Here is a 15,190-nt window from a genome sequence, read left to right on the forward strand (position 1 = left end):
TTTTTTTCCTCACATATATCCTCTCTCTTCTGCCATCCCTGTTTTTCCCTGTCAGGCTGAGTGAACTGAAGCATGTGAAGGAAGAGGGTGCAGAGGGATGGATCTCTAGATGAAGTACTCTTTCTTGTCATCCATCCCAGAGTGGCCACCCTCAGCGTTAATGATGGCTGTGTCTGCATCAGGAGCATCATCGGAACCTTTCGCCTCATGAGTCAGGTACGTACCTGAGAGAGAGACAGAGAGAGAGTGAAACCACAGCTTTATCCGTATTATTTGTTACTGCTATTTGTATATCATCTTCATTAATTGTATATTTTCAGTGATTTGTTGAATGCTTATTTTATATTATACTGCATATTATTATTACATTATGATTCTTTTTCTCACAGTTTTTGTTGCGTGTATTGATGTTTTTAAAAAGTGAAATATAAATGTTTTCAATGTTGATAATAATTAGAAATGTTTCTTGAGCAGGAAATCAGGAAATTTCTAAAGGATCATGTGACACTGAGGACTGGAGTAATGATGCTGAAAATTCAGCTTTGCATCTCAGTAATAAATTACTTTTTTTTTTTTAAATATTAAAATAGAAAACATTTGAAATTGTTTTTAAATTGTAATAATATTAGTACACAATATTATTTCACTATATTTCTGTTTTACATAGAGTGTTCAAATAAATGCACCGTAGGTGAACATAAGAGACTTAAAATACAATTAAATGTAGCTTCTAACTAAAAGTTTCATTTTATTTTACTTATTATATTGTATTTAATTAAAATAATTTTAGTAAACAGTAAGAGAAAAATAAATGTTGAAGACTGGGGTTTTCTATTAATATCACAGCTTAATTAACCTTAAAGGGATAGTTCACCCAAAAATAAACTCTTTCTTCTGTTGAACACAAAAGAAGATATTTTGAAGAATGTTTGCAACCAAACAGTTGCTGGTAGCCATTGACTTCCATATTACAGTAAAAAAAAATCTACAGAAGTCAATGGCTACCAGCAACTGTTTGGGTACAAACATTCTTCTAAATATCTTCTTTTGTGTTCAACAGAAGAAAGAAATTCGTACAACATGATGTTGAGTAAATTATGACAAAATGTTCAATTTTGGGTGAACTATCACTTTAACAAATTAATATTCTGGCGGGAAGACTAATGTATCGCTTCTGACAGCTTTTCTTGAGTTGTACGCTGTAAGTCATAGATAGATACACTCTTAAAAATAAAGGTGCTTCAAAAGGTTCTTCAAGCGATGCCATAGAAGAACCATTTTTGGTTCCACAAAGAACCATTCAGTCAAAGGTTCTTTAAAGAACCATCTCTTTCTTACCTTTTTGTAATCTGAAGAACCTTATTTCGCCACAAAGAACCTTTTGTGAAACAGAAAGGTTCTTCAGATGTTAAAGGTTCTTTATGGAACCATTTAGACAAAAAGGTTCTTCTATGGCATCGTGAAGCACCTTTATTTTTAAGAGTGTAGAGAGGGAAAGCTGCAGCACAGCTGTGATGATCTGTTTACAGTGTCCCTCTGTGCAGTGACACAGTCTGTCAGTCTGTCAATTGCTGCTTGCACTCTGCAAAATAGCTGTTTTTAAGGGGATATAAGATGGGACAGAATTGTTCTTGCATTTTTTAAATAAAAGAAACTGATGTACTATACAGAAATCTAAATTTCAGAACTCCCTCCCCAGTCCACCTAGTCCACTAAACTATAAAAATACCTCATTCAGAGTGTGTCACAGTTATGATGACAGAAGTACCAGTACTGGAGTTAAGGTGTAACATACAAGTAATTTATTCAGTATTTTTATTTTATATTTATCTTTTATTTATTAAATTTTTTTAAATAAAATTAATGCATTCAACTCTGCTGTTCTAATGAAAATCAACTATCTTGTTTTTTTGTAGACTGGGAACAAGAATGAACAGAAAAGGCAACATTTTGTCAACAATGTTCTATTTGAGCATGCAATTATTTATTTATTTATTTTACCATGATTCCTGTGTTAATACATTTATGCTGTAATGGAAAGTAAGAGATAGGTAAGAGATGTACTCACACACTTTTAAATGCAAAAGTACCTACAGTAATGTGTTACTTTCCATAAAATGTAATGATGCAACTTGAGGTAACAATAATGTAACATGTTGCTTTTAAAATTTACTTTCATCAACGCTATATAAGCAGAGATAATAAAGGTCATTTGCGTATAGATATCTTAAAGGTACAGTAGCAATTACAATTCCAAAGGTCAGAGAGAGGAAAATGGAAATAGTTTTGCTGCAAAAAAAAACTCAAATCTTGACTATAGATAATACTTTAAGCAAAATATTACAATTACTATTAGATATTGATCATATACAGTATTTATACTGAGCAATTGATATGCATTTATATAAAAGCAAGGACATGCAACCTTGTATGTACCTGTACTTTGTCCTCTCATTCTGTGTTCATAAACTCAGCATTTTCATTTCATTTTCTTTTTCCAAGCCCATTTTTCTCATTTTTTTTTTCTAGGTGCACCATTGCAGTGAGACACGTGGTTCATTATAAGCATAATGTCTCAGTCAACAATGAGATTTTGAGTCAAGTTTCTAGAATGTTTGTCAAGACAAAATCCATAAAAAAATCATAAAAAAAAAAAAAAAAAAGCTGCTGATGGGGCAGGATGCTGCCAGACACTCTGTCAGGAATTTGAACAGTCCCAGAAGGTTATAAGCCCTCCAGACGCCTCAGGTGTGTGTGTGTGTGTGTGTGTGTGTGTGTGTGTGTGTGTGTGTGTGTGTGTGTGTGTGTGTGAAAGACAGCGAGGGATTTCTTTGTGTCTGATTAGGGTCGTGTGTGAGTGTGTGGTACCTTTGTGTCTGATGAGGTATCTGCCGAGGACGATGAGGAGACAAAGCATGATGAAGACAATAACAGCAACCACTCCACCAATCACAGCATGGTCTACTCCTAAAGGGGTGGACATCACTGTGGGGTCTGAGAAATGGACAGAAAGACAGGTAGATAGTCAAAGCTGTGCAAAGAGGACAATCAGAATGACCACCGATGTCTTAACAATACTGACCAGGCAAAATCAGAGAAAAGTTCGAGAGAGACTTCAGCTGAAACTCAAAAGACTGAAAAACATATAATACTTATTCATCCCCACCACATCTTTACAAACACAGCAGAGGTCATTCATGTATGGTAACACTGGAAATCCTCACAATCTGATTTTGATTCAGGGAGTCACAATGCAAATTACAAACAATACGTTTTCTCCAGTTGAGTTTCCATAATTGATTCTGCTAGTTTCCTGTTTATCTCTGAGAAGCTGCTTTGACACAATCTGTATTGTATAAAGCGCAATAGAATAGCGCAATACTTGACTTGACAAAACAGTCCTCTAAAAGGCATAAAGTTGCAAATATTTTGAAATGTAACAAAAGACCTAATGATTCGCTTCGCTGTATATGGAGACTGTACAATAGATGGAAATGTGCAATATGAATTTGAAAAGTTATGTTCTCAGAATACTTCAATTTAAATGTGACATGAATCACTGATGGAAATCCGTGCTAAAACTATTCAGGTTGATGCAAATTTTCATCTGGATTTGAGAAAAGTTTGCATACTTGAATAAAAGTGAATCCCAATTATTCACAACCAGCTGCTCTGACAAAAACACAACCCCTCTGATAATACTACACATGCTTTTTCCATAAACAACATTATTTAAAATGATATTACTATAAATTTAAAATCCTTTTTTCTTCCCGATTACAGATTCCCTTGAGAAAGCATTGCAATGTGTGAATCTTTTTCCCAGCCCTAATGCACAATAATGCTTATCTTTGGAAACAATTTGAAGCGATTTCTTCTTAATAGGGCCCTTGACATTTTCAAGCGAACTGAACTAAAATATCTCACACAAGATGATAATTACTGATTGTTTATTCCCATTTAAATATAGCGAAAAGAAGCACAGGTCTTGTTTCCTGTTATTTCACATTATGCATTCTACCATTCAAAAGTTTGAGGTCAGTAAAAAATTTTTCATGTTTTTTAAGAAGTCTCTTATACTCATCAAGGCTGCATTCATTTGATCAGAAAACAATAATATTGTGAAATATTATTACAATTTAAAATAACTGTTTTCTATTTTAATATATTTTAAACTGTAATTTATTCCTGTGATTACAAAGCTGAATTTTCAGCAGCATTACTCCAGTCTTCAGTGTCACACGATCCTTCAGAAATCATTCTAATATGATGATTTCATGCTTAAGAAACATTTATTATTATCATCAATGTTGACAGTTGTACTGCTTAGTATTTGTGTGGAAACTGTGATGAATTGTTTTTTATTCTTTGTTGAATAAAGTTCAAAAGTACAGCATTTATTTGAAACAGAAAAATATTTTACTTAAAAAAATAAATCTTACTGACCTCAAAACTTTGAATGGTAGCAGTTCATATAATGTGTGAAGTATATTTGTAATGGGCTAGCAATTTACTACAATGTCATTTTCCATCTACCGTGAAGCCCCAAGAGCCGCTGACCTCTCTGTTTGAAAGGGAACACATGAATAATCAAAAGCAAGATTTCAGCGAATCTATCATAAGCTTCAGTGACTTTGCCTGGACTCAGAGAGCATGAACGACGTCCATCACTCCCACCCACAGCACGATCTCTGTCTCCTTCTCAAACAATACTCCATCAAAACAAGACAAGTTAACAGTCACCCTGACGCTCGCACACTTCAGGAGAAGAAAAAAACAGGGGGCAATAGATGAGAGCAGAGAGGATGAAGGAGGACAAACAGAGTGAGTGCTGAGTGACACGACAAGAAGCCCTAAGAGCGACAGAGAGAAAAGAGAAACAGATAGAAACAAAGAGAGGGAAAGTGAAAGAGAAAAAAAAACAGAAAAAGTAGAAAGCACTAAAGCTCTTTTACAGGGGTCATTTCAGTTAAATAGGACTGTTTAATATTATTAATTATGGAGGCACTGATATTAAAATAATTATTGGCTGGTATTGATACATTAAAAATATCACATTAAAACTAAAATCAATAATTTTCAATGCTACAGCTTTGTTTATTAGATATTTATATTGTTTTTTATTGATTTATTTATTATCATTTTTAAAGAATAATTTTAAGTCAGTGTTAGATGATGGCAAAGGAAATCTAAATGTACAATTAGAGGATATTGTGATGATGCACTTTGATAAAATCATTACAAGGCAGACTGTATATGCCTGGTTAAACATACTGGTAAACTTCACATTAAATCAGGCCTGTTTTTCAAGGCTTTATAGCTATTTTTGGTGAGGACCCAAGCTCTTTGATGTCAAAGTTCAGTGAATTTCATTGGTGTTTTCTGAACTCAAGCATACACAAAGAAATCATACTCAAGTCCCTTTTTGAAAATGGCATTCCAGATTTGGTTCATACAGAATAACTGATGTGCTATTGATGATGATTTGCTTCCAAATCATTTCTCATTGCGGTTTTACTCTGCAGAAATTGACTTTGGCGAGCATCTCACATTTTTTGCATCTTTTGCAATGCATTAAATAGTGAATTAGTTTGGATAATAATGTTAATAAAAAAACGGAATGAACAATTTTTCAATATGTGGAACCTTCTCGTTCCAAGCCGTTAGCTAGCTATAATGGTAGAGAGATGCTGTTAGTACTCATGGCAGAGAGAAGAGGGTGTTTAGCCTGAAAAAAAAAAAATCATGGTCAACTTGAGTCATATTTAGGGTGGCCATATGTGCCATTTATACGGGACACATCCTGGCCATGATTTTTATATTGCCTAAAACATCCAAAGTAGTTTGACCAATAACATGCAATATCAGCAGCGTTTGATACTATTAATCACTCTATTCTTATTTCCCGTTTAGAACACTGTATCGGTCTGCAGGGAAACGTTCTAAAATGGTTTATATCTTATTTGACTAACTGTTCTTTTTCAGTTAACATTGATAATTTTGCTTCTTCCACGGCGCATCTTGCTTGCGGAGTTCCGCAGGGATCCATTTTAGCTCCAACTTTATTCTCTTTATATATGATACCTTTATGCAAATATTCTTGCAAAACATGGGATAGCGTTTCATTGCCACGCTGATGACACACAAATATACATGCCAATTAAAAAAGTGACCCGGACACGAAAATATGAACATATCACTCCCATCCTTGTTTCGTTGAATTGGCTACCTGTAAAATACAGAATTGAGTTCAAAATCCTGGTCATGGTATTTAAGTCTATTAATAACCGCACTCCACCTTATCTTGCAGATCTCCTCGTAAGACATGTTCCCTCTAGATCACTTAGATCCAGTGATCTGGCACTCTTAGCAGTGCCCAGAACTAGATCTAGACTCAAGGGTGATTGTGCGTTTGTGGTGAGCGGTCCAAATCTGTGGAATAAGCTGCCACTAGCTATCAGAAAGGCACCGACTCTGGGTACATAATCGACCAATCGTGGCGCGTCGCGCGTAAGAAGGTGAGAATGATCAAAGCGATGCAAATACGCGCACGTGTTTGTACGACTTGAAGCTGCGCACCGATCGTTGTATGACACCAAAGTACCGCGAGAGCGATTTGAAAGCATGTATGATCACCCTAGTCATATTTGTCTTTCAAGTTAATCATATAATGACCCTGATATGGTGTCTTTATATGAATTTTATGTTGGTGAAATTAATATGTAATGCTGGATATAAAAACCTTCTTTTATAAATTGCTAATTTTTCATGGCAATCTCCAAATATAGCTCTCTCCAAACTGTTACAACAAAATGTTGAAGATTACCACCAAGGCAATCAATTTATTATGTGATAAACAGTTTGATTCATTACAAAAATAGTGTAAGGTCTCTGTCTTGTGAAACAGACCCCCATAAACTGTGGATTCACCACGTGAATTATGAAACAGAAATATTACAGAAGGCCCAGCACATGACTCCAATATTCTGGGTCAACTTCCTGTCGGTCTTGTCTCATCTACTCAGAGGAGTGATGAAAAAACCGATCCAATCAGGAGATAACACAGAGATCTTTTGTGTCAGGACTATAACCTATAGATACCTCGTGATGTCTTGTGACCGCCAATGAATGGAACTATTATATCCAACAGGAAAAGGATGAGTAAATTAACTGACGCCCTCAGGCCTGCAAACACGGGATCTATACGTGACCATCACATGACTCTTAACCACAGCATGACTTTTATGGACCATAGGACTTCTGTCTTTTAATCTACTTTCCAGAAAAGCGCGCGTTTCTCCTGTCACAGACAAAGAAACAGAACGTACACAGACTATTCAAAAGACAATCATTTAAAAGTATAAGAGGGCAACTATATTCACAAATAATATGTTTTGTGCCTTTCTGTGCTTTCTGTTTGATGTGTTATTGAAACCTATGATATCTTAATCTTTGCCTTATAACTTTTCCTTTTAGTAGATAAGATTATTAATGTGTATGCAAAATACCTGTTATTTGATGTTGAACAAAAGCTCGTTTTATTCCCACGACATTGAAATGAGTGAAAAGCTGTTATTTTGAACAGTGTGTGTTGTACGACACTTTATAGAAGTATTAACAAACTCTTCACAGAGATATTTCCCCACATGATAAAGTGAAGCATCAGGTTAATGTATGCACGCTCCGCCTTGCAACAGCGTCCGATTGGAAGATCTGTGGGGCGGACCAAAGTCAGCCTCCTTAAAAATGGACACAAAGCCCTCGCTCGCTCGCTCGCTCGCTCTCTCTCTCTCTAGAACTGTGGCTTTTCGCCTTGGTGACCGCGCGACAAAGCGCTCCCATGCCGTAACACCACGAGCGAGACTCCAAAACTCAAACACTTCAATTGAAACTTCGTGATTGCCAGAGATCTTCAAAAGCCTAAAGTCTTGCAAACTCAGACTTTTTAGAAGAACTGCTCAAGCCTCTGCGTCATCAAGAAACCAACCAATCGCGACCGTTGATAAAGTGTAAACTATCAAATTGGAAATCAGTTCTAATCAGGTTGACTTCGAATTTTCAGATTCGATTCCGTTCAAAACCTGAGCTAGAATAATAATGATTAATTCCCTAAGAAAATTAATCTGACATTACAATAGTTTATTCAGGCATGTCCTCTGAATTCCATACAAATAGAACAGGCTCTGGCACCCCATTGGGATCTCACAGTGTTGCACATTTTTGAACAGAGATTGAAGTCCCCCCCTGGGGGAGGGTCTCTGCGTGATGCACTCATGTTGATGATGCAAATGTACGGTTTAAATTAGTACAATGTGGAAAAAGACCTGCGAGGAGGGGACAGAATCGAACTTGCAGCATGTAAAGTGACAGAAATCGGCAGTCCTTATCAGTCAGGCTCTGCAAATGACCAGATTGATAAAGGGGGAAGATACATTTCCAGGCTCAGATGATTCACTGCTGATGACTTCCACCAGGCTACAGATTGTTGGACCTCCCTGTAGCAAAAACTGAGTTGCATCAATAATATCTCATTCATTCTTCTAAGCGAGATTGTTTTCAAATTGGCTGAAAATGCAGTTTTTGGCATCAACCTAATTCAGTTCTAAGCTTTCAATGAACCAGCAAATTTACGCTGATATTAATAGTTTTCCATGTAATATAAAATGTTTTGCCTTCATTAACAATGTTCCTGCACCATTAACTATGTTCATAATGACAGTGCAATTCAACAGAGTTGTTGCTAAAAAAAAAAAACACCCAGATCCATCATAAATTAAGACTAACAGACAAATGAAAGAGAGACAGGACAATACTGAAAGAAAAAAGAAGGAAAAGAAAGAAAAAGAGAGACAGTTAGAGAGAGATGTGACAATACCTGCAGCGCTTACTCCGGCTTCTTCTCAAGAGGATGAAGGGATGAATGGAATGGATGGGTGGATGGATGAGTGGAAGCACGAGATGTGAAGCAAGAAAAGGAACAAAGAGAAACGGTGAAAAAATGTGCGCAAGCATGCATGTGTGTGCATCTGAGTGCGCTCACTGAACACTACCAAAAAAATCTCAGAAGAGGATTTCACATAGCAAAATAATGAAATAATGAAGTGAATGTTTTCTGGAGGGAAGGTGTGGTGTCAGATTGTGTTTCTGGATAATCAGAGGCTTTGCCGTGAGATGTGCCTGGTTAAATCCTGCATTACAGTCAAAGCCGACAGCAGATCCTTCTCAACATGCTTCTGTGATACTGCACTGGAGATCTCAATATACATCTCTATCTTTCTCACACGCACAAACACAACCTGCTCGATTATGAAGTGACACATTCAAGCTGTTCCACCCACACACCAGGGATGGGCATTTTGTTCGTTTTGTCTAAACAGGTACGTGAAAGATGAATCAAGCAAGTTCTCAAGTGCAGAGGTGGGGGGTGTCTACACATCTGTGTGTGTTTTTTTTTTTTTTAGACATGTACATGACACACATTAGAAGAAACGGTTATAATAATGAATCATTTACTTACCCTCATGTCGTTCCAAACCTGTATGACTTTCTTCTGTGGAACAATAATACATTTTTTAACTAAATCAAATGAAAATATCCAACTCAAAAGAAGAATGATTGATTCATACTGTAAATCGAACAGTTATCTCTCATGAAGAAAAGCTACATTGTATTCTCAATGAATAACGATTAAAATAATTAATCATATGGCTTCAGAAGACAGATATACTTCTCTGTTAATTTCATGGTGTTTTTGTTATTAATGGAGCTTGACAGCCGCAGTTCTCATTCACATTTATTATATTCACCTGAACATTCACTTTTTCTGTTCCATGAAAGAAATACATCATACAGGTTTAGATCAAGATGAGTAAATAATGACATTTTCATTTTTCTGTGAGCCATCTATTTAACTGGACACACTCAAAATTTATGTCGTTAGGTCATGACCATGTCATATACTATGTTAACAAAAAAAGAAGGTACTGCCAAAACAATATACACTTCCATTTAAAAGTTTGGAGTCGGGAATTTTTTTTAGGTTTCTGAAAGAAGTCTATTATGCTCACCAAGGCTGCATTTATTTGATAAAAAATACAGGAAAAACAGTAATATTCTGAAATAGTATTAAAGTTTTAAATAACTGTTTTCTATTTTAATATATTAAAATAGAAAACATTAATGATATTAGGAATAAATTATATTAATATAATTTATTCCTGTGATGGAAAGCTGAATTTTCAAACATGCTGATTTGGTGCTTAAGAAATATTTCTTATTATTATCAATGTTGAAAACAGCTGCTTAATATTTTTCTGGAAACTGTGATACATTTTTTAGGATTGTTTTGATGAGTAGACAATATAAAAGTCTTTACTGTCACTGTCAATTTAATGCATACTTGCTGAATAATTTTTTTTTTTTTTAAAGTACTGACCCCAAACGTTTGAACGGTAGTTTTGTTATATTAACAATAGCTTTATTATATTAAATATTCTTATATTAAATACATAATGCAAAAATAAATAACTAAATTACAAAACAACCCCCTTTTATCTGATCTGTGCATGGTTGTTACTGGATTTTGTTCAGTGTGAAATGTTTTGAAGTTTAAAACTCAAGGCAATTATTTTCAGGGGTGGGGGTGAAGGATGGAGCAAGGAATCAATGGTGCAGGAGATGGGCTTTTATTAATAATAAAATAAAACAAAACAAGCAACAAAAACTACCCCATAGGGGAAAATCACAGCTGGCAACAAGACAAGGCTTGGCTAGGCTAGGCAGGACAAGGCAGGACAGGACACATCCAGGATACATACGACAACGAACTGGCACAGGACTGCAAACACAAGGAGAATAAATGGGGAGCAAATGAGGAGGCTAATGAGGGAAACACAGGTGGGGCAAATTAACCAATAATCAGGTAACAAGATGGGTGGGATCAAGACAATTGACATGAGAGCACATGGCACACAGGAAACAAAGACAAAAGCCATGTGCTCACACAAAACAAAAACACAAGCACATAGCCAGCAAAACAATCACAAGCCATGTGCTCTAACAAAACACGACACGAACACGCAGCCAATGAGAATACTCATAAGCCACGTGTTCACACAAGACATGACAACATGAAAGCACACAGCCAATGAAAAACACGAGCTGCGTGCAACAACACAAGACAACAGTGAAGCACGCGGCCGAACACAAACCGTGTGCAACACAAAACAACACAATCCACGTGGACAGAAGAGCGTACAGCCCGAGTGAACTCGAGACCGCACGCTCCCACAACAAGACAGAACATGGAGCGCGAGTGTCCGGACCCCGACACGAAACCGAAACTCAACAAGACGTGAGTGCCGGGATCCGAACACCACACTCCAACATGAAACAAGGAAACAGGGCACGTAGACGAGAGCGCACAGCTCGAGCACACTCAAAGCCGCGCACTCACACAAAAACAGGACATGACAGGAGTGTCAGGTGTCAATTATTGTGTTGTCATGGTTGATCATTGCAGTCTCTTCTCAGAGCACTCGGGTAATCATGCCCATCCCTATCCCACACACACATCAACCTGTAACTGTGATCAGTGGCACAGCAGTGGCATGTTAAACCACTGTTAGGTTTGTGTATGTGTACGATGAATTACCTGTAAAGGTGTGCACTCCATTCAGCCGAGGAACAGATGATGGAGTGGCAGGGGAGGAGGAGGGGGGTGAGGGAGGGGTGCGGGCAGGAACAGAGGAGGGCAGAAGAGTGAGATCAGGGAAGAGAGCGTTGGAAAGAGAGGTGGTGAGAACTTCAGGAGAAGGAGGGAGAGTGGAAGGAGCAGAAGTGAAAGGAGGGAGAGTCGAGGAAAAGGTAAGAGTGGATGTGGGGAAGGTAGTGGAAGACGATGAAGATGAGAGTGGAAGAAGAGTTTCGTCTTCAGAAGATGGTGAAACTGAAGTTTCAGGAGAAAATGTGGAAAAAGCAGAGAATGAAGGGAGAGTGGGGGTGAGAATAAAGAGGTCTGAATCTTCCTGGTCTTGGAAGATGAAGGAAAATGATGGATGGAGAGATGGATGATGGATGGGAGGGAAAATGGAAGAGGAAATAAAGAACATATCATGCAAAAAGAGAAACAAAAAGAAAGGAAAGTAAAATTCAGAAAAAGGAGACGTGAAAGTAAACATAAATCAGCAGAAGAAATAAACAATGACGAAAACACCTTTTCTCTCTATTCCTCTCTCTTCCTCGTTTGTCTCTCGTTAATTACCTTGTACCAGAAGAGTGTGTGTTACGTCCCCCATTCCGATCCCGTTATCAGCCTGGCACTCATAAACGCCATTATCCGACTTGTTGAGGGATTCGAAGTGCAGGAACGCATCATCCACCTTTGTCATCGGGGGGAGCTCTCCGTCTTTCCTCCGCCACACAAACGCAGTCGGTCTGAGAGAGGGAGAGAGAGAGATTACATTACAAAACGGACCACATATACAACGTTTTGAAATTTCACATCAAAAGCAAAGCAGAAAGAGTCGTTTAATTGAGCAGATTGAAGGGTTTTGCAATTTGGCACACTATCAAAAGAACTGAGGAGCACAGAGGAATGCACTGGAAAGCGTCCCGAACGCAGCGAAGCTCAGTCAACATGTCAAGTGAAACGAACCAGACTTGATCAAATGGGAAAGAAAACCATGTGGCCAAACCACCAGTGCTGCTGCGACACACCTGACCTGGAGTGTCTTACGAATCAAACAGAAAAGTCAATGTCCAAAAACAGCTGCTAGCATTTAACACAATCAGGATTGAAAGTCAATTTCTGGGTGGACTACTACAAGCATGGTGGGTTTTGGGACAGGGCCAATGATTGTGTTCAAACAGATTTCCTAAACAATCTCCCTGTTTTCCATTGGTTAACCAAACCGCTAGCCCCGCCCCAACATCCTGCTATTGGTTGAGCCAATGTTGCCGTGTCGTGCTGGTCTGGTACTCAAATGAAAAGAGAAATGTTTTGATAGCGTCACAGTGTTCACACTTCCTGAGGACGTCTACCTACTGCTGCGATAAAAGAAGGTATTTTAGCATCAAAAAATTACACACTTCACCTTTAAAATCCTCTCAATATGCCAAAGTAACTGTGGCTTTTCTCTGTGGGCTCATACCGTGTCCAAATCAGCGTGTCTGTGTGTGTTACAGGGATTTAGTGAACTACAGTGAGGACGCAGGCGTATCATTATTTGAGCGTGTGAATAATCCAAACAATATCATTTTTTATTGATGCTGATAGAGCAGTGTAGTTATGACTAAACTAATATCTCAGTCTACTTGCAATACAGTAAGACACCAAAACAAGTAAGGAGATGTTATATGAGAGGTAGCGTTTCACATAGAAACTGGCTAATATTTGATAGACACAAAGCATTACAATTGAATTCATTACAATTTAAAATAACTGTTTTCTATTTAAATATTTAAAATGTAATTTATTCCTTTGATGGCCAAAACTGAATTTTCAGCATCATTACTCCAGTCTTCAGTGTCACAAGATCCTGCAGAAAACATTCTAATATGCTGATTTGGTGCTCAAGAAACATTTCTTATTTATTATCAATGTTGAAAACAGTATAAATATTTCTGTGGATGGTTTGATGAATAAAAAGTTCAAAAGAACAGCATTTATTTGAAATCGAAATCGTTTGTAACACTAAATGTATTTACTGTCACTTTTGATCAATTTAATGCATCCTTGCTGAATAAAAGCATTACATTCTTTAAAATAAAAATAAAATCTTACTGACCCCAAATGTTTTATAGACAATAATCAAAAGATCATTACAGAACCAGTAAATGCTGCCTCTGATACCACAGGTATCTTCTTCATATACAGCCCCCCTATTTGTGCTTCCATTCCAGTAAGGAAGAGATAGAGCGTAAAAGCAAATGAGAAAATGTGACAGAGAGACACTATGGGTTGTCTAAATAGGGTTGTATAGCTCTCGGTGTGGTATTAATGGATGTCAGGAGCAATAATGAGCTGTAATGTGATCCTGCACCAGTAGAGGGTGATATTCAATTACATTAACTTCTATTTCCAGGGAGAAATATTTATGTGATATAACCAGGCTTAAATAGCTAAAAATGTAATAAATATATCTGAAATGGAAACTAAACTAACAAACTCAATGGAAATGAAATAATATATATATTGAATTTATTATTATACTCTTATACCTTTTGTTCTTTAATATTTTGAATTGTTTTTAGCTTTATTTTTTGTTTTTCATTTAAATGTTAAGTTTTGAGATTTTGTTGTATGCATTTGTCATTTTTATTTAATCTCTTTATTTTTAAAATGTGTATAGGTAGTATTTATAAAGTTTTAGCTTTTAGTTTTGGATCTGTTTTTAGTTGTTTTAATACTACAATTGATTGCTTCTGTTGTCCTCATTTGTAAGTCGCTTTGGATAAAAGCGTCTGATAAATGACTAAATAATAATAAATAATAAAATAATAACGTGTCATCCTTTAGCTCCAGTAAGGGAGTTGCTGAACTCACTGAGATCATAGAGGGTATGTTTTTAAAACAAACCTATGCAAGGATGTCTCTGATCCCTCTCCCTGGTTTGGGGGAGAGGGTTTCTCATGTAACATCAACACAAATATCACGGTGATACTGTTAAACCAAACCCTGCATATGTGTGTGTTTGTGTGTGTGTGTGTGTATGTTAAAGAGAGAAAGGAGATCAATAGGCTGACCATTTTCAGCTTCATACATAAAACATGAATGTCAAGGATGGAAATGAGAGAGAGAGAGAGAGAGAGAGAGAGAGAGAGAGATAAAACATGAATGTCAAGGATGGAAATGAGAGAGAGAGAGTGTGTGTCTTACTCTGGATTTCCGTTCCCCACACACTGCAGGAAAAACTTCTCTCCTTCTCTGGGCAGGTCACTCTCAGGCTGAATCGACACGCTTGGAGAAACTGAGAGACACACAGACACACATTTTGTTTCTGTTATCTTCATGTTTATGTATTATACAGTAGAGGTGGGCGGTATGGCCAAAATCCTACATCAAAGTATGGCTAATATTATAATCACAGAAACTGTGCTGGAAATTCAAGTTTATAAATATATATATATATACAGTGGGTACGGAAAGTATTCAGACCCCCTTAAATTTTTCACTCTGTTATATTGCAGC

General features: G+C 36.9%; 1 protein-coding gene across 4 annotated transcripts in view; it reads right to left on the reverse strand.

Annotated features, from left to right (window-relative positions):
- Positions 1-15,190, reverse strand: part of LOC107692883 (cell adhesion molecule 3-like) — a 62,729-nt gene continuing 47,539 nt past the window's right edge. For 2 of the 4 annotated variants that reach the window (XM_016492090.1, XM_016492089.1), the window contains 6 exons: positions 14,879-14,969; positions 12,263-12,435; positions 11,654-12,031; positions 8,876-8,896; positions 2,869-2,994; positions 1-224 (listed from right to left, as the gene is read on the reverse strand). In XM_016492090.1, the coding sequence (XP_016347576.1) occupies positions 106-224; positions 2,869-2,994; positions 8,876-8,896; positions 11,654-12,031; positions 12,263-12,435; positions 14,879-14,969 (908 nt within the window). In that variant the 3' untranslated portion in view covers positions 1-105. The remainder of the gene's footprint in view (positions 225-2,868; positions 2,995-8,875; positions 8,897-11,653; positions 12,032-12,262; positions 12,436-14,878; positions 14,970-15,190) is intronic. The other 2 variants (XM_016492091.1, XM_016492092.1) reach the window with 2 other exon arrangements.

The sequence above is a fragment of the Sinocyclocheilus anshuiensis genome, unplaced genomic scaffold (genome assembly GCF_001515605.1).
Source record: "Sinocyclocheilus anshuiensis isolate Anshui unplaced genomic scaffold, SAMN03320099.WGS_v1.1 scaffold1155, whole genome shotgun sequence".
NCBI lineage: Eukaryota > Metazoa > Chordata > Actinopteri > Cypriniformes > Cyprinidae > Sinocyclocheilus > Sinocyclocheilus anshuiensis.